Genomic DNA, 18,532 nt, shown 5'->3' with positions numbered 1-18,532 from the left:
AAAAAAAAAAGAAATTCCAGGAATGTTATTATTTAGTTTCTAAAATATCCGAATGGGAACCATATGCCAATGTTAGGAACACTCTGTGTTTTCTGGAAGGAAAGTTAAGAAGAAAAAGAATTATGGAATTGTCAGTCTCAGAGTTTTATTTATTGTATTGATCCATCATGTGGAAAACTGCTTTCATTGTGCTCCAGGCAAGTTGAAACACTAAGGATTTGACTTTGCACTTTTGGGAAAATCTGTTTGCTTTGTTTTTATATTACAGACTGGCATTTTATTTTTAAGTGACAAAGGGCATTTCTGGTTCTGCTCGCATGAGAGAAAGTCAGCTGAGCTATTTTATAAGACTCAGTGTTTATAGTACACTGTCATTGCTTCTGTGCCATGTTGTTTCCCCAAATAGTTTTTGCTTCAGATTTAATTTGTACTGGCGGAATCACTTTGAACATAATGAAACTTCTTGAACATAATGAAAGTTGTAGTTTTAGTGTACTTGATGTACAAAGTTTAAGTTGCATAATTATAGTTATTTTAAAACAACAGCTGTCAGTTTTTCTACATCTTCATATACCAGTATGATATAATAGAATTTATTGATGCTAAATTTAACATTAGGCCTCTGAGATGTTATGAAAAGCATATTGTATATATATATATATATATATATATATATATATATATATATATATATATATATATATATATATATATACATACACACAATGCAGGATTTAATCCATAATAAAAAGCATAATACAGGGAAATATTTATACAGTTTTATTCAGTTGTATCTCTTTAATATCTAGAACAGCAGTTTTAGGACATATTCCATTCACATGCCCTACTTTATTTTTCATAAACAGAATTATTTTTTTATTTTTATAAATTCTCCAAAATTGCAAAATAACGTTTCAGTAAGCATTGCAGTCAATCAAAAAAAATTAGATACAGTGTATCAATGAACTCACACATCACACTGGTAATGTGCATTAAACTCTGAAAGACCATCCCTGCGTGTGCGTTAATGTCATACACTTTCCAATTGTGCCGCATTTTCATTTTAGAAATATTCAAGTCATTTTGATGCTCTAGGTACAGATTGGAATTATAAAAACATAGATGTACACATAGTATTAAAGTTGCATATTTGAACTCTGTTTAGAGAGATTACAATAGTTTGATGTCCCAAAACAAAACACACTTATATAAAACAAAAGAAAATCAGTTGTTGCATTTATACAAGGACAAATTGTAACATTTTAAAATTGCACTTCTCCAGTGATTTAATAATGCATTTTTCATGCAGTTTGTGGCGTATAACACTATAAATTGTATATATATACAATGAATATATATGACCCTGGACCACAAATCCAGTCTTAAGTGTCAATTTTTCAAATTGAGTAAATTGACTGAATAAATAAGCTTTCCATTGATGTATGGGTTGTTAGGATCAGACAATATTTGGCCGAGATACAACTATTTGAAAATCTGGAATCTGAGGGTGCAAAAAAATCAAAATATTGAGAAAATTGCCTTTAAATTTGTCCAAATGAATTCTTAGCAATGTATATTACTAATAAAAAATGACGTTTTGATTTATTTACATTAGTAAATTTACAAAATATCTTCATGGAATATGATCTTTACTTAATATACTAATAATTTTTGGCATAAAAGAAAAATCTATAATTTTGACCCATACAGTGTATTTTTGGCTATTGCTACAAATATACCCCAGCGACTTAAGACTGGTTTTGTGGTCCAGGGTCACATATATATATATATATATATATATATATATATATATATATATATATATATATACAGTATATATATATATTTTATGTATGTTCAAATGTTTCAGCACACCTGTTATGAACTAGGATTATTTCCTATGTCAAAACTATGAGGTATTTGCAAAATTTAATCTAGGAAATTGCCCGTGATGTGTCTTACTAGTTTAATGCCCTGAGATTTAAGGCAGTTGTTGGTGAGGCTTTCACATCTCAGTCAGGTTTGTCCCAGAGAAATTAAAATTATTCATCATAATTAGAATGAACATCCAAATATTGTTTTTTCTTTCTTTCTGGGTCATCATTTAGTTGAGAAAAGGGATAGTTCAATTAGTTGTGGTTTTATCTGATTAGCATGTCATCTAAAGCTATGTTTGTGAATGTATGAAATGTTTGAAACATCTGATTGCATATTTGTTTGATAAAATTGTGTTACAAAATGTGATGACCGTGTACACTAGTGTTCAAACATTTGGGGTCAGTAAGATTCACCCTTTTCTATTCATCAAAGAATACTAACAAACATGGTTTAAGCAGCACAGCTGTTTTCAACATTGATAATAATAAAAAAAATCAGCATATTAGAATGATTTCTGAAGGATCATATGACACTGAAGACTGGAGTAATGGCTGCTAGAAAATTCAGCTTTGCCACACAAGAAAAAAATTACATTTTAAAATATATTAAAATAGAAAATATAGTTATTTTAAATATTTCACAATATTTCACAATAATGTTGTTATTGTATTTTTTATTCAGATGTTTTTAATGCATTTTTGCTGAGCAAAAGAGATTTCAAAAACATAAAAAAATCGTAAGAGCCCCAAAAATTTGAACATACTGTAGTATATCCTGCTGCTTAGTTACTGTAGGTCTTTAAATGAAAGAGGTTATGAGTGTGCAAAATAGTCCTGCAAGACATGGCAGATTTCATTTTCTCTCTGCTTCAGCTTTGATCCATGACATTTATGAGAATGATGTGAAGAAAATAAACAGCTTGCTGGTTTTTGTTTGGCCTTGTACTGTCTGTCATATTACTGTTTGGTTGGCCCATGCAGGGAAAGAGTCTAGGTTGAACATGGGCTTGCCCCAGGTGTTGATGGATAAGGTGATGCAGAAAATCCCTATGATATTCATCATCATGCCAGTTTTTGCCTGAGAAAAAAACAAAATGTTAAATATCACTGAGTGAGTTTATTGGTCACTGGAGCAGCTGGAAAGAAAAATCTTTTAGAAGTGGTAAAATGACTTGTGGTTTGTCTATATATGGGGCCACATTTGTTTTAACAATGCTACATCACTGACACAACTACTTATAAATGATTGATGTCTGGCAGCTGATCTTGTAAACTGGTTCCTCTGTATTATGAAGAGTTTTTAAACACACTTTGAATATGGAAATAGGCTGAAATTGCCACTTGGGCTGAGAAAACCAGGGAAGGCTTTTTTTCTGTTTGGAATAAAATTGGTTGCCAGATTCTGGAACTCACCATGTCTGAAACCCTGAGGTATCCATAGGAAAATACTATAGCGTTTGGTGGAGTTGCCACAGGTAACATGAATGCAAAGGATGCACTGAGTGTGCATGGCACCATGATGTAAAGAGGGTTGATTCCAACCGACTGAGACTGCGAAACAGAAACAGAAATGTCTGATGTACTTATAAAGCAGAAAACAAGATTTAATTGTGGACAGCGCTGACTCATACGTCTCTGATCTAACTGTCTGTTTTCTAAGCTCATCACAAAGTGTCTGTAATTGGGCTGTAATTCTTTAAAGATTATAACAAACTGTGAGTCATGTCTGCACGGAGGCCGACGTTTCAGTGAAGCTTTGCACAGCTGGTGAGCAATACAACTTCACAGCTGATGCTATTTCAAGAATTTAAGCACCTGTCTAAAAATGATGCGCACAGATATGATTATCACATTTCATTCAATTTTTTTCTCATCTTCTGAGGATCTATTACTTGGTAAATATCAGAATTTTACAGCTGATTTTATATACAGGTCTTACCATAGAAGCAAGGACAGGAAGAAATAAGGTAGCTGTGGCCACATTGCTGGTACACTCAGTGAAAATGGCAATCAAGAGGCACAGGATGATAACAATGGCCCAGGGAGGGATACTATGTAGGGGAGTCAACTGGTTTCCCATCCATCTGGACAGACCTGACTCCTGAGAAATAAAAGAAATATATGAAGTCAGATGCAGGTCACAAATGGAGTAAATAAAGAAAATGATGGTAGTTGTTCACCATTTTCATCATAAAGATGATTACAGTCAACACATCAGTATGTTTTAGGTAATTAGTCATGTTTTTTTTTTATTATCAGAATAAAGTATGAGATAGTGCTGGGCAGTTTGATGAAAAAAAAAAAAAAGCATCACAGTTTTTTTTAGGATTCTGGCGGTTTTATCGTGATTTTTCCCCGACTGTGCCTTTATATTAATCAGAATGCATGAAACAGTTGCAGAACCACTGCATTTTAATCATGATTTAAACGAACATGCATATTGCTTGAGCAGTTTTTTGATGTAAATTAGATTGAATAATTTTTTACATTTATAGCAAAAACAGAATGGTCTGACCTTTGTGAAATGTTACATAAAATATCTGAGCAAAACAAAAACAGCAGACGGGCTGAATGACAAAGCAAATTCACTCACTGACAGCAGGTGGTGCTAACAGCAGCGATACGCATTTCCTTCACCGCCTTAAAAAAAGCAGCACTGCGCTTTTAAATAATGCTATAGGTTATATGGAGATAAGATGAAAAGAAAATACCATAAAAAATTTTCTGAAGACAGTCAGTTCTCATATAGGAATTTCTTCCTATATTTTGCGCATCGTGAACAGTGAGCTTGATCCGCCTGCTACCGTATTTTCTCCTCTTTGCATCTGTCTTCAGCGTCTCTGGCTTCTGTTAATGGCTGTTAACAGTTGGTCTACTTGCCCTGTTAAAAATTTATTTAAATTAAAAAAATTATTTAAACTATCGTGCTGGTTTTTTAGAAATTCATACCGTTTGCGTAATTCAAGACGGTTTACCGTTTGAACCGGTATATCGCCCGACACTAGTATGAGAGGTTTTGGATATATGAAGCACATAGTTTGAGACCTAAATGTGCAGTTAGCGTTGCTTGCTGAAATTTTACATTCGAAATCCAGTCATTTCAATAGAAATCCATGTGTGATGGAAAATATTTCCCCACATAAATTTTGCATTGGCTCAAGTTGACCATGCGAATTTATGTGGTATTTTGGATATGGATAATAATATTGCTATTTACCTGTTTCAAAGTTATGTTATTTGCTTGTTTTAAGTTGATGCCATATATGCTTTGAGATAAAGATGCTTGCAATTGCAAAATTTGCTTTGTTAGATTGAGTAAACGAAAGTTGTGGAAGACAGGCTTTTGAGCTGATGCTATGTAATCAACCACGAAGGTTAACAAGAGGGTACACGGGATGAAGAGAGCATGTTGCAACCCCAACCGGAGGTGAGGCAGACGAAGACCATGAAGAAGAAACAGAAGAGTGCTAGACGCAGACAGCAACGTAAGAGACAAAGTACGCTCTACTATGACAGGTAAAAAAGCCCAGAGAAAATCCATCAGTATCCTAATACAGGCATATACCTGGGGAGACCACAGGGTGAAAGCCTCGGAGAAAAGAGCCTTAAGGACAGAAACCTCAGTCCAGGAAACAGAGCCAGGTCAGATACTTTTATGGTTACCGAGTAGGGATAGACTGCAGAGAGGAGACTCTCAAGAGTCAGAAGTCGGTCATACAGTGGGCCTTAGAAATAAGAAGCCACTATGAGCAGGATGTGACTATACGGTGTAAAACCTCAGAGGTAGAGGTAGCACGGTTCGTAAAAAGAACCAGGGCAAAATAAAACTGTACACTATGAATGGGAAAAACCTGAAGAAGTCTCGGGGTGAGACTCCTAATATGGAAAAGGATATACAGACAGGCAATGACAGACTTTCAAAATGCACATGAGTTCCAGCTTACTTTACCACCAATAGATGATGACTGATGAAGATAATAACTATGATTTTAAAGCAGAGACATTGAGTGCTTTTTCATTGAGTGCTCTCACCTCGCTACCTTTGGCAAGGGCAAATCCTCCACCTAGGAGCAAAACTATGTTCCAGGGTAACTTCTTTTGAGCTACTTTCCAGGAGAGCAGGGCTGGACTGGGCGCAGAAGAGAGTTGAGGGTCTGTAAATATATATATATATATTGTACAGTGAGTCAAAGCAGACCAAAACAACAGATCCAAACTCTTTGAGTCTTCTGTGTAGACCTTTTCATTGTGTAAAATTCTTCTTACCAGTTTCAGAGCCAGTTGATGACCAGCAAAGGCGGGGTGGTTTTGATGGCAGAATGAAGAGCAACAGGGCAATGAAGACTGCAACTGTAGCATCTGTCACATATCTAAATGTACAGAATATTAAACAGCAAAAAGTCATATTATTATTCCTATATTTTTGGAATAATACCTGCATACATACTCTTGTTAAATATGAATATACATATTTTTATTGATTTATTTTGATCACTAATATGGTTAATGAATTTGATCAATTGAAATTTTGTAATAAATTCATCGATCTAAGCCTGTAGTGTAAATCATACTCTGCTTCAGTGTTAAAGGTGTGTGTTGCCCAGCCTTTTACAAATCCAGGATCTCGAGTAAACCACAGTGCTACAAGCAAACTGAAGAGAGCCAGAACGCTGAGTTCGCCAAAACACATCGGTCCCAGCTGAAGATGCTGCTCCCGGATCACGTTATAGGCAGCTATTTCCTTCTCTGAATTTACCGCTCCACATCCCCATGTCTTCCTAATGCTGGAGACATGAATAAAGCACTTCATTAAAGGAGTGGAAAAAGAAAATGTGAAATGTAACAAATCAATTGTCTATCATACTTGAATCCCATGAAAATGAACTGAAGGTAGAGCCAAGCTATTGTCAGCATGATGATCATGTTGGGGAAGGCAAACCCAAACCATGAGGCAAAGTTGATGACATCACCATTGTCAGGAAATAATCTGGGGGAAATAAATGAAAAGGGTTCAGTTTCTTGAAACAAAATGGTAGAAGTGAAGTGTTTTTCAGTACTCACTGGTTCATCTGACCCTTCAGTACTAGGTTAGGTCCAGTGCCTGTGAGTGTGGCCGTTCCCCCAACGCTGGCCGCATAACACACACACAGAGTCATTCCTTTAGCCATGAGCCGCTTCTCTGCTGATTCCTTTCGTTTGGCCTCTGGTGAGACATCCAGCATGCGTAGCACCACTAAGAAATAGGGAATGCACTGAGTGATGATAGTTCATCCAAAAATTCAAATTGTGTACAGTACTATACTGTTCAAAAATGTGAGGTTGGTGGGATGGTGAGAAAAAAAGCCCATGGGGGATAAAAGTTTAACCCTCTATGGGACTAATTGTGAATTCACAGCTTAAAAAATAATTGACTTTATATTTTATATATTTAGGAGTAAAATCATTTTCCAAAATTAGTTTTCTTCATCTGACCTTTGACCTTTTTTTTAGGGATCCGTCATTTATAACTGACGTTGTCCCATTAGGGTAAATTATTTTTGGCAAATTGTCTGAAACTTCACACACAATCAAATGCTTTTTCACTATCTGAAAAGAAGTGAAAAGGCCTTGCTGTTTCAAAAAACATTAAAAATCTTCATGAACATTCAATTTTTTTCTTGTGCTGCTATATTTGATTTGGAACTCGCACATGAAAATGTCTAAAACTTGACACAAATTCGGATGCAATTTCACTGCCTGAAAACCATGTCTTAGTGTTTCAAAAGCATTAAAACAACTTTAACATTGTGTTTCATCTTGGAATTTCAAATCAATTATCATAGCACAAGTGAAAGTCAACAAGACTCTTCTTTTTCAGTGTACCCCACACATCCCACACATAAGTAGATGTTGACTTGTGCAGTCATCACTGGAGCATCGTTGCCTGTCAGTATAGTAATGCCAATAGGCATTGGCATCTTTCCTGACCTCTGGTTGTTGTATGGATCACATCTTTCAAACTGGCATACAATAATGCACCCAAATGCCTGACTTCCACAACAACCTATTCTTCATCACTGCCCTCACCCTCATTGCTTCTATCCTCCTTGGTCCTCAAGAACTTGTTTTCTTACTACAACCTGATTTTCTGATGCACTCATATCACTATCCTCAATACCTTCTGAAATAAGTACAGATTTGTCTCTCCATCTTCCAAAAACGAACCCAAAATACATGCATAAAAGCTATTATACTGCCCGCCAATGTTGGTCAATAGTACCAGTTACACAAAATATGCATCACATAATAGGACTTTGTCAGTTATGCATGACGCTCAGATTTGTTGGTCTCTGAGTTGTTGTTTTTATAAAAGTGCATTAAAAATGACAAAAAAACCTTTAGAAAACACATTTGGATGTACAATTATATTTTTTATAACTTGAATTTATATGTATTTTCTGTCATTTATATCTGTGATGGCAAAGTTTATTTATTTTTTTGCTGATTTGGTGCTTAAGAAACATTTCTTCCTTTAATGTTGAAAATGTGCTGCTTTTAGTGGATACCATGATGCAATTTTTTTGTTGTTGTTTTCAGGATTCTTTGATAAATAGAATTTGTTTGTTTGAAATAGAATTTTTTTGAAACAATAAAAGAATTTACTTTATAATCAGTAATCACAACCTTTTATCTCACTATTGTGATTTATTGTGAGAAATAAACTAAATTCTGAATTGTAAGATAAAATCACAATTGTGAGACATAAAAAGTCACAATTACCTTTTTTCACCTTTCAGAATTGACCTATCGTTAAGCCCCTCCCCTCGAACGCAGACTAGCCAATGGCAGTCGAGTATCAGTTGCACGGGGAGCGGAACTCGGGACATCTTTAGGTTTCACCTAAACCCACCGTATTTATTTTAAAATATTTTATAAATCCCTCAATGGAATATTTAATTCCCATTTGGTGGCCTTCTGTGTCCAAAATTGTGCAAAAATATCGTGGGACAAGGTTTTCACACTGCTGTCATTGTAAGACAGTGAGCAACTCTGTTTGTTTGTCCGAGGGAGCAACAGTAACTAAGGGGGGCGGGGCTTACCGATAGGTCAAGAATTGCCAGATATAATTCTGAAAGATCAATTCGGAACTCAGAATTCTGTGTTTGTCTCTCATAATTCTGACTTTCATTCTCTCTGAATTGCAAGAAACAATTTCTGAAAGATGAGATGAAAATAATTTTTAAATTAACTACAATCAATTTGTAGTGGAAACTGGCTTCCATAGTTTAATGCTCCCTTGCTAAATAAAAGTACTCATTTCTTTCAATTTTTAATTTTTTTTTACTGACCCCAAACTTGAACGGTAGTGTATGTACTGCTAAAATACATCTCATTGCATTGACCTCATAAACAATTCTTCACCTGACCTTCTGTGTCTCTGTCTTTTGCCGTCTGTTTGTATTCCACCTCAGGGGCCAGGGGCCGTTCCTCACTGCAGGTCGTCTGTGACGACTCTGTCTCTTGTTTGTTCAGCTGTTCCAGCACAGCCTGCACTATGGGGACCATCATGGCCGTAGTAGCCGTGTTACTGATCCACATGGAGAGGAAAGCTGTCACCCCCATGAAGCCCAGCATCAGGCTGTATTAATACAAAGGAAGCAATCAGAATGTGAATACAAATGTGAAATCTATATGAGTAAAGATTGGATTTAACGACCTATCAATGACTGTACCCATTACAGGGTTTTACTTACAGTGCTGGACGCACCCCAACAATGAGAAGCACTCTAAGGGCGATGCGTTTGTGCAGGTTCCAGTGCTCAACTGCCACAGCGACCATCAGTCCACCCACAAACAACATGTTAGTGTCCTTCAGGTATTGCATACACACCTAGAGAACCAAATCAGAGCCTTAGCTTTTTGATGTGTGCTTTTTTGTTGTTCATCTCTAATTAATTTTATGCCTTTCTTAACGGGAAACACTAAAACCAACTTACCATTTTGGACTGCATGATGCCAAGCATGGGGAAGAGGACAGCAGGTAGCAGTGAAGTGACAGCTAAAGGAAGAGCCTCAGTACACCAGTAAACTGCCATCAGTATGATCACATAGGCACAGCTGGCCTCCTGGAAGATGGAAACATTTGCTCTTTCAAAACTGCATGCTAGTATGATTATAGACATATTTTGGGGACATGTTGTTATGGGTATCTGTGTTTTGTGTTGGCTTTAGTTGTACTTTGAGTTTTCACTGTTTCTAGATCAGTTTCTTTTGTCTGTTTTCATTCATTTCTGGTTACTCATGGTTTTGTTAGTGTTTTCACAGCAGCTTTATCAAGAACAGGCTTGCTCTGCGGTGAGTGATGCGGCCCCAGACAGCAACATAGTTTTGGCCCAGATCCAGCCCACATCTGGCCCATGTGAAATCCATGCGGACCAGATGTGGCCCGGATCTGGGCCGACACTGCTTGCTGTCTGGGGCGTAAAGAGCCAGGCAGGAGGAGGAGAGGAGAGCATTTGAATCGGTAAAGTGCTTGATAGGGACTCGCATCCTGTGTGCATGCGCGATTAGTGCAGAATACACAAACACTTTTTAATAAAACGTAAATTCGTCCACCGCAATTTTTTGGCCAAGTCATATCAAGTATGTTCATAGAGGTTTCCATGGGCCAATGCGAATAAATCTAGATTTAAATTTGAAAAGACACGATATTGTCAGACCTAACGTTTTTTTTGTTATCCAAAACAACTCGATGCAATGATACATATCTACACTACCAGTCAAAAGTTATTGAACAGTAAGATTTTGAATGTTTATTTTTTTTTAAGAATTCTCTTCTGCTCACCAAGCCTGCATTTATTTTATCCAAAATACAGCAAAGGCAGTAATATTGTGAAATATTTTTACTATTTAAAATAACTGCTTTCTATTTGAATATATTTTAAAACGTAATTTATTCCTGTGATCAAAGATGAATTTTCAGCATCATTACTCCAGTCTTCAGTGTCACATGATCCTTCAAAAATCAGTCTAATATGCTGATTTGCTGCTCAAGAAATATTTATTATTAATGGATTCTTTGAATAGAAAGATCCAAAGATCAGCATTTATCTGAAATAAAAAAAGCTTTTGTAACTGTCACAGTGCACACAGCAGGGAGGAGCGAGGAACACGGAGACGAGGATAAACTTCAAAATAATAGTCTTTAATCATGACAGGGCAAGACAAGGCAAAGTTGACAGACAGGAACACCAGGGAATAACGAGTAGACCAGACGAAAACTAACTAAACAGGCAGGAACTAAATACACATGACAATTACTGATCATTACTAAAACACACCTGGACAAGACTTAACTAATAATCACACTTATCAAGGACAGGAACAAGACCAAATATGGACACAAGAGGCGGGAACACATGACACACACGACAGAGGACTGACAGTAACATTATACAATACACCATTCAAAAGATTGGAGTCAATATAATTTTTGTTTTGTTTTTTGGGAAAGAAATTATGGAAATGAATACTTTTATTTAGCAAGGATGCTTTAAATTGATCAAATATGATGATAAAGACATTTATAATGTTACAAAAGATTTCTATTTCAGATAAATGCTGTTCTTCTGAACTTTCTATTCATCAAAGAAACCTGAAAAAAAATTATACTCAGCTGTTTTCAACATAATAATAATAATAATAAATGTATTTTGAGCAGCAAATCAGAATATTTTAATGATTTCTGAACGATCATGTGACTGGAGTAATGATCCTGAAAATTCATCTTTGATCACAGGAATAAATTACATTTTAAAATATATTCAAATAGAAAAGTTATTTTAAATAGTAAAAATATTTCACAATATTACTGTTTTTGCTGTATTTTGGATCAAAGAAATGCAGACTTGGTTAACAGAAGATACTTCTTTCAAGAAAATAATGAAAAATCTTACTGTTCAAAAACTTTTGAATGGTAGTGTATATCATATACACTGTAAAAAAAAAAAAAAAAAGTTGAGCCAACTTTAAATTTTAAGGCAACCAGCTTCAGCAGATTTTTGAGTTTGCTCAACTTATTTTTGTGGGAGATTTTTGTTGTATAAACTTAAAACAACAAGTTGAGAAAACTCAAAAATCTGCTGAAGCTGGTTGCCTTAAAATTTTAAGTTGGCTTTTTTTTTTTTACAGTGTATATATATGTGTGTGTGTGTGTGTGTATATATATATATATATATATATATATGGTGGGCTACCAGGACCGAAAAATGCCAGGGCCGATTTTTCTGTCCCAGTCCTGGCCTGGCCTTGTTGTTCTGTTCAGTGCCTGTTTTGAGTTTGTGTAAATAAATCTAAACTGCTGCATTCACCTCATCCTTATTTGTAACCATTTTGTGACAGAAGAACTGATCCCAAAGGATGGATCTAACAGCAAAAAGAATCCTCCTTCTCTTGCAGGGAAACCAGTCCATAAAGAGGCACACACAGGAGTTTCTGGACCTTTACCATCTCATCCCTTATGATGATAACTGCCTGTGTGTGGTTTCCGGGCAAGTCTCAATGCAAAAACGAGACTGTGCTTGCCTGGAAATGAGTCTCTAGGGACTTTTATGGAGTATGTGCAGTGGGTACTCCTTCATAATGGTTCCCCCTTTACCATCCATGAGAGCAGTGTTGGGCAAGTTACTCTGAAAATGTAATTAAATTACTGATTACTCCTTGTAAAAGTAATCAAGTTACTGTTCTGATTACTTTAGTTTAAAAGTAGTTATTTACATTACTAGTTACGTTACTTTTTTCTGTGGCTACATCCATGAAATTTACATGAAATCCCAGCATAAATACTCCCGATAAATATTTGTTATTAAAGCATCAGCGTTCACAAAACACTGTTATTTTTAACTAAAGCAAGCATAGGCTGCTGCGTACATGGTTTGGCATGGCAGAATACCACCAAATAGCGCTGCTTTTATAATCTCTAAAAAGATGACATTTCAGTTCATCGCAATCTCACAAAGCTGTGATAACACAATGAATATATGCATGATGGATCTTTCATAATGTCTACAATTCGTATGTTATAATGACAGGATTCGTGAGCACGCAAATTTCAGCACTGCACTCCTCACTGGCCATTGCATTCCAGAAATCAACATTGCTCAACGCTGCAAACACGTGTTATAGCCTAAATAGAAACTCTGCCTACGCTTGCGCCTGTTAATCGTTTTTATTTTATATTAGGCCTAGTTCTTGTTGCTTTTGTGCAATAGATGTATAACAATTTATTTGTTTTAGATATTTTATGCTTAGATATTTCTATTTTCCGGGAGTCCCGTGAATCATTTTATTCTCCCGCATCCCGCACACACACAAGTGTCTGTCCCAGTCCCAGTCTACCCGCTCGCACCAGCACCCATCTTGTCCTGCGCCGCACTGTTGTGTCGTGTCTCGCGGGAGTGCAGGTCTCCAACTGGCACTGGACTCGACAGTGCGTGTGCTACACCCTTTTTACAATCTAGATTATAAAACACTGCATTCTGTCAGCAGCCTGCAATAATGAATGCGACATTGCCTAGCTTGTCAGTGAACTACGGCTCTGTGTAGTAAATCTCGCTCCATCAGAAAGCAGGTGATGGAGATTTACTACTAATCACTGAGCTGGCTTTACTGACGAGATGTGCATGACAATCACATGCGATTAATTGCACAGCCCTACTCCTTTGTCTCCACTGCTTCCGCCCAGCCCTGAATCTCCTGAGTCTTCGGCTGGTTCCAGCCAGCCCTGAATCTCCTGAGTCTCCACTGGTTCCAGCCAGTCCTAAATCTGATGTGTCTCCGCTGGTTCCAGCCAGTCCTGAATCTGATGTGTCTCAATTGGTTCCAGCCAGTCCTGAATCTGATGTGTCTCCGCTGGTTCCAGCCAGTCCTGAAACTTCTGTGTCTCCGCTGGTTCCAGTCAGTCCTAAATCTGATGTGTCTCTGCTGGTTCCACCCAGCCCTGAATCTCCTGTGTCTCCGCTGGTTCCAGCCAGTCCTAAATCTGATGTGTCTCCGCTGGTTCCAGCCAGTCCTGAATCTGATGTGTCTCAATTGGTTCCAGCCAGTCCTGAATCTCCTGTGTCATCTGGTTCCAGCCAGCCCTGAATCTCCTGAGTCTCCGCTGGTTCCAGCCAATCCTGAATCTGATGTGTCTCCGCTGGTTCCAGCCAGTCCTGAATCTGATATGTCTCCGCTGGTTCCAGCCAGTCCTAAATCTGATGTGTCTCCGCTGGTTCCAACCAATCCTGAGTCTGATGTGTCTCCGCTGGTTCTGCCTAGTACCAAATCTTTGTCGTCATTGATGCTCCCACCCAGCCTCCCTCTCCCACCTCCTCTTCTAAAACCACAGCGTCTTTTGGCTCTGCCTCCAATGGTTCCCTCCAGCTCCTCGGCTCTAGGTTCTCCACTTTGCAATGTGGATGAGCCTCAGATCTCAGTCTCCATCTCTGTTCTGGGATGTCGGTCCCAGGACTCCCCCTCAGCCTTCCGAACCTTCAGTGCCTCCTTGGCTCCACACTCCCTCGCCTCCTCCTTCCCTCTAGCTTCATCTTGGTCCTTACTCCCTCTAGCTCCGCCCTGGCCTGCCAATTCCCTGTCTCCATCCCGACCCCTCAAGTCTGCAGCTCTACCTTGGCCCTCCAGGTCTCCACTGTCACTCTGGGTCTCCATCTCCTCAGCTTCGCCTGGGTCTCCACCTCCTTTGGCTCTGTCTCAGTCTGTAGTATCCCTGGTTCTGCCTGGTAAGGCTCCACCATGGCTCCTGCCGTGGGCTGCCCCCCACCTAAGCCCCCTCCCGCCCTTCTCTGTTGGACCTTTTGTTTGAGGCACAAGGATGTGCCTCCTTTTGGGGGGGATACTGTTATGGGGGGATACTGTTACGGATACTGTGTTTTGTGTTTGCTTTAGTTGGACTTTGAGTTTTCACAGTTTCTAGATCAGTTTCCTTAGTCAGTTTTCATTAGTTTCAATGGTTACTCATGGTTTTGTTGGTGTTTGCACATTCATTTAGTTCATTGGTTTGTTTCAGTGTATTTAAGCCCTGTGTTTTCTTCGGTTCTTTGTCAGTTCTCATCAGAGTTGGGAGTAACGCATTACAAGTAACGCGAGTTATGTAATAATATTACTTTTTTCAAGTAACTAGTAAAGTAACGCATTACTTTTTATTTTACAAGAAAATATCTGAGTTACTTTTTTTCCATTTATTGACTGACAGTGCGCTGTGTGAACATGATGTTACTGTAGTTCTAGACTAAATGTGATCGTGCATTAATTCATCCCACTCGCAAAAAAACTGATTTAGTATTCATCAAAATGAATTAAAACAGTGAAATGCAAACTCAGAATATGACGCAAACCTGCAATAATTAAATATGTTAAACAACACGAATGTATCTAATCCCATTTTATTAACCAATGCCTTTGCTGCTGACCTTTTATCCAGTTCAACCATACTAATAAACGAAAATGACTTTAGATAAACTAACAATTGTGCTTCATTGTTTTTTTTTATTGCTGAAGAGTGTTGAACCTTATTCTCCTGTATTCTACTGTACAGACGTGAATTTACTTTTCCTTCAGCCTGAGGTTTATTCATTACACTTTTTGGTGTGAAAGGGCTTTTACATTTGCTATAAATAGAACTTCTTGTATTAAAAACAATCAAGCCCTGCTCATATTTAAAAAGTAACGCAAAAGTAGCGCAAAAGTAACGTAATGCATTACTGCCCATAAAAAGTAACTAAGTAAAGTAATTAGTTACTTTTTTTTAGGGAGTAACGCAATATTGTAATGCATTACTTTTAAAAGTAACTTTCCCCAACACTGGTTCTCATTGCATTTAACCTGGTTGTTCTGTTCAGTTCCTGTTTTCAGTTTTGAGTTTGTTTAATTCTAAACTGCTTAGATACCCTTATTTGCAACATATTTTGTGATGCATATAATTTAATATATATATATATATTTTTTCAGAATGTTTTAGTATTTGATATTAAATTTTGCTTGGAAAATGGAAAAAGCAAAGATGAAATGTACCAAATTAATTGTCTATCAGGCTCATACTTAGAGCCAAGCTATCATTAGCATGGTGATCACATTGGGGAATGCAAACACAAACCATGAGGCAAAGTTGATTTTTTTTCTTCCAAATAATGTATTTTATTGAAGTTATTATTATTTTTTTTAATTAAAATAAATTACAGAGTGTCTTAGTATTTTAATGACAGTGGCGCTCATGTTATCCAGCATGAATTGAACATTTTCTAAAGTGTATCTTTGAACACAAGGACATCTGTTTTGACTATCTGTACAAAGTAGATCTCATAATCAGTATCACAATTTACTTATTTTGATTACCTTAAAATAGTGAAGTGCTCTTTGTTTTATTTTTATTATTTTGTCTTTTTGAGCCCATTGTAGTTTTATATCCCTGTTTAATATGTTAAACATGATCTTTGGTTCTTTATTGGCATCAATTGATCCAGGAACAACCTTTAACATCCCCAGAACCTTTCCATTGGACAAAAGTCTCTTTATAGAGGAAAAGGGTCCTTTAGATTTTTAAAATGTTCTTTACACTAATCATAATTCACTGAAAGTTCCTTTGGGGAACCAAAAGTGATTCATCTATTGTATCACCGCAAAAAACGTAACTATTTTTGAGAGCCTGGGCCTGGCAATAAGGATTTTTTCGGGAGGTCATTTTTGATCTAACTGTCAATGGGAGCAGTTAATATGAGCACTGTCTCAAATATGCACATGGGGGTGATGACCCATGACCACAACACATTGACTCTGAGTCAGGAATTTAGATTTATGTATTCCCACGCTTGAACATACACAATGACAAAGGGTTAAAAAAACAAATTTGAGGCACAATGAATTATTGTACATGGAGGCCTCAGGGTATGAATGTAGTCCCCATGTATTAAACACAGAATTTGTATTAAACAGCATGTATGCAGTGTTTGACAGGTGCATAAAAACAACAATTATGACCTCAGACAAAAACATACAAAATCTACATAATAGAAGTAATTAGACAAGTTTAACTGAACAAAATTTTTTGTAAATTTAGTTTGATACATACCTTTGTGTTGATGACCACTGGGAGTGGAAGAAAAATCAAAGGAGTGAAGAAAAGAACTATCCCATTCTTCAAGTTCCATATGGATTTTAGTGTTGGGATCATCTCAAAATAAAGAAAGTTTGTGCATATAAAGTAAGTTTAACAGCGTTGGACACGTCCTTTTAACCTGCTCTCTGGGGTGGAGTGAGAGAGAGAGTGAGTGAGGGAGAGTGAGAGAGAAAAAGCAATTATTATTACAGACTCCTGCACACAGCCAGCTTTGAAATCATATTCTTATCTTTAGAACTTGATGATACTGTAAGGAAGCAGCAGCTGTTTCTGGGCTTTTGAGATTTAGCAGAAGCGTGGATGTCATTTAACATTGTTATAGACCTGTGTTTGTTTAGAAGCTATATTAACAACTTTGCCTTGAACAAAACTGGTTACAAAAGTTTTATTCAACTGTGTTTTATGTTTAAGATTAAATAAATCCATGTACTCAAATGTTTAGTTTGGATGTTGATTGATGAATTCTTGTTATAATCAAGCTAGAAGTATGGGACTAGTTTTGACACTTTTTGCTAGTGAATATTCGCTGTATTTTTGAAAGTACATTTTTTGTATAGACACATACCTTAAAGTCTGGAATGCATACTGTCAAAATTTAACCTGCCATAAAACAGCATATTATAGATTTTGTTTTGTTCACTTCTTACCCAAAAGCAAAACATTTGATGATTCTGAAATTGTAGATTTGAGAACAGAATTTGCATAAATTTAAATTAAAGAGGGTTTTGAAAAACATTTCTATAGAAAGCACACAATTTCCCATGTGACAGCTATAGGCCCGAACCCTATAGTTGAGTTTTTGCATAGTTAAGGCTAAGAAAATCTGAATATACTGAAATTTAAGATTTTATAGGCTACATAGGGTACTTTTATATAAGTGTTTTTTTTTTTTTTTTTTTTTTGGTGGATCTGTGACTGTGTGTCTAGAACATCAGAACGGCTCAGTTATAAGACTTACAACAGAATTAATAGCAGGACGCCCTCTAGTGGATTTCTTTTGGCAACAGGTTTAATTTTTCGGAGTCTGCTCAGTAAATTGCAAAATGGGTACAAGTACTTTATCATGCCGACGGTGAATAGGCCTATAACTAAAAGTTATATATATATTTTACATTTTTTTCATATTTCTCAATCACTGTTTCTCCAGCTCTTGGACCCCCAGCACTGCACATTTTAAATATCTCTCATGCTTCAGATCATGCCCTGCCAGGGGCAGTTACATAAACTTAGCCACAATGTTAAGACTGTGTCTCAAGAACTAGTTTTACCAACTACAGTTGCCAAGGGGTAATCAGTCTCACTTTTCCAATACAAATAAGACCAATCTACCTTTTCAAAACTGAATAAAAAAAATTATGACCAGTCTTGCAGAAAAAAAATAAGATGACAAACTTTTTAAGACTAGTCTAAACAGTTTATGCAACCGGCCCCTGGATTTTTAAAAAATTAGAAATCATGAGCTATTTGCATGACCATATGTTATATAACAGTGGTTCTCAGTCGG

General features: G+C 36.8%; 1 protein-coding gene across 2 annotated transcripts; it reads right to left on the bottom strand.

Annotated features, from left to right (window-relative positions):
* Window positions 1–2,689: 2,689 nt before the first annotated feature.
* slc13a5b (solute carrier family 13 member 5b) lies at window positions 2,690–17,094 on the bottom strand. 2 transcript variants are annotated; one of them, XM_058799730.1, is made up of 12 exons: window positions 16,981–17,094; window positions 9,854–9,982; window positions 9,611–9,747; window positions 9,284–9,495; window positions 6,939–7,110; window positions 6,742–6,864; window positions 6,449–6,661; window positions 6,144–6,247; window positions 5,910–6,031; window positions 3,817–3,978; window positions 3,291–3,428; window positions 2,690–2,955 (listed from the first exon to the last, which is right to left on the bottom strand). In XM_058799730.1, exons 1-12 carry the CDS (start codon window positions 17,080–17,082, stop codon window positions 2,830–2,832), a joined length of 1,740 nt encoding a protein of 579 aa, XP_058655713.1. In that variant the 5' UTR covers window positions 17,083–17,094; the 3' UTR covers window positions 2,690–2,829. The 2 variants fall into 2 exon arrangements, with proteins under 2 accessions (XP_058655713.1, XP_058655714.1); XM_058799731.1 differs by lacking the exon at window positions 16,981–17,094 and adding an exon at window positions 12,227–12,272.
* Window positions 17,095–18,532: the final 1,438 nt, after the last annotated feature.

The sequence above is a fragment of the Onychostoma macrolepis genome, chromosome 15, assembly GCF_012432095.1.
Source record: "Onychostoma macrolepis isolate SWU-2019 chromosome 15, ASM1243209v1, whole genome shotgun sequence".
Classification (NCBI taxonomy): Eukaryota; Metazoa; Chordata; class Actinopteri; order Cypriniformes; family Cyprinidae; genus Onychostoma; species Onychostoma macrolepis.
Note: the sequence above shows the minus strand (reverse complement) of the source record. Positions and strands in the feature narration are given on the sequence as shown.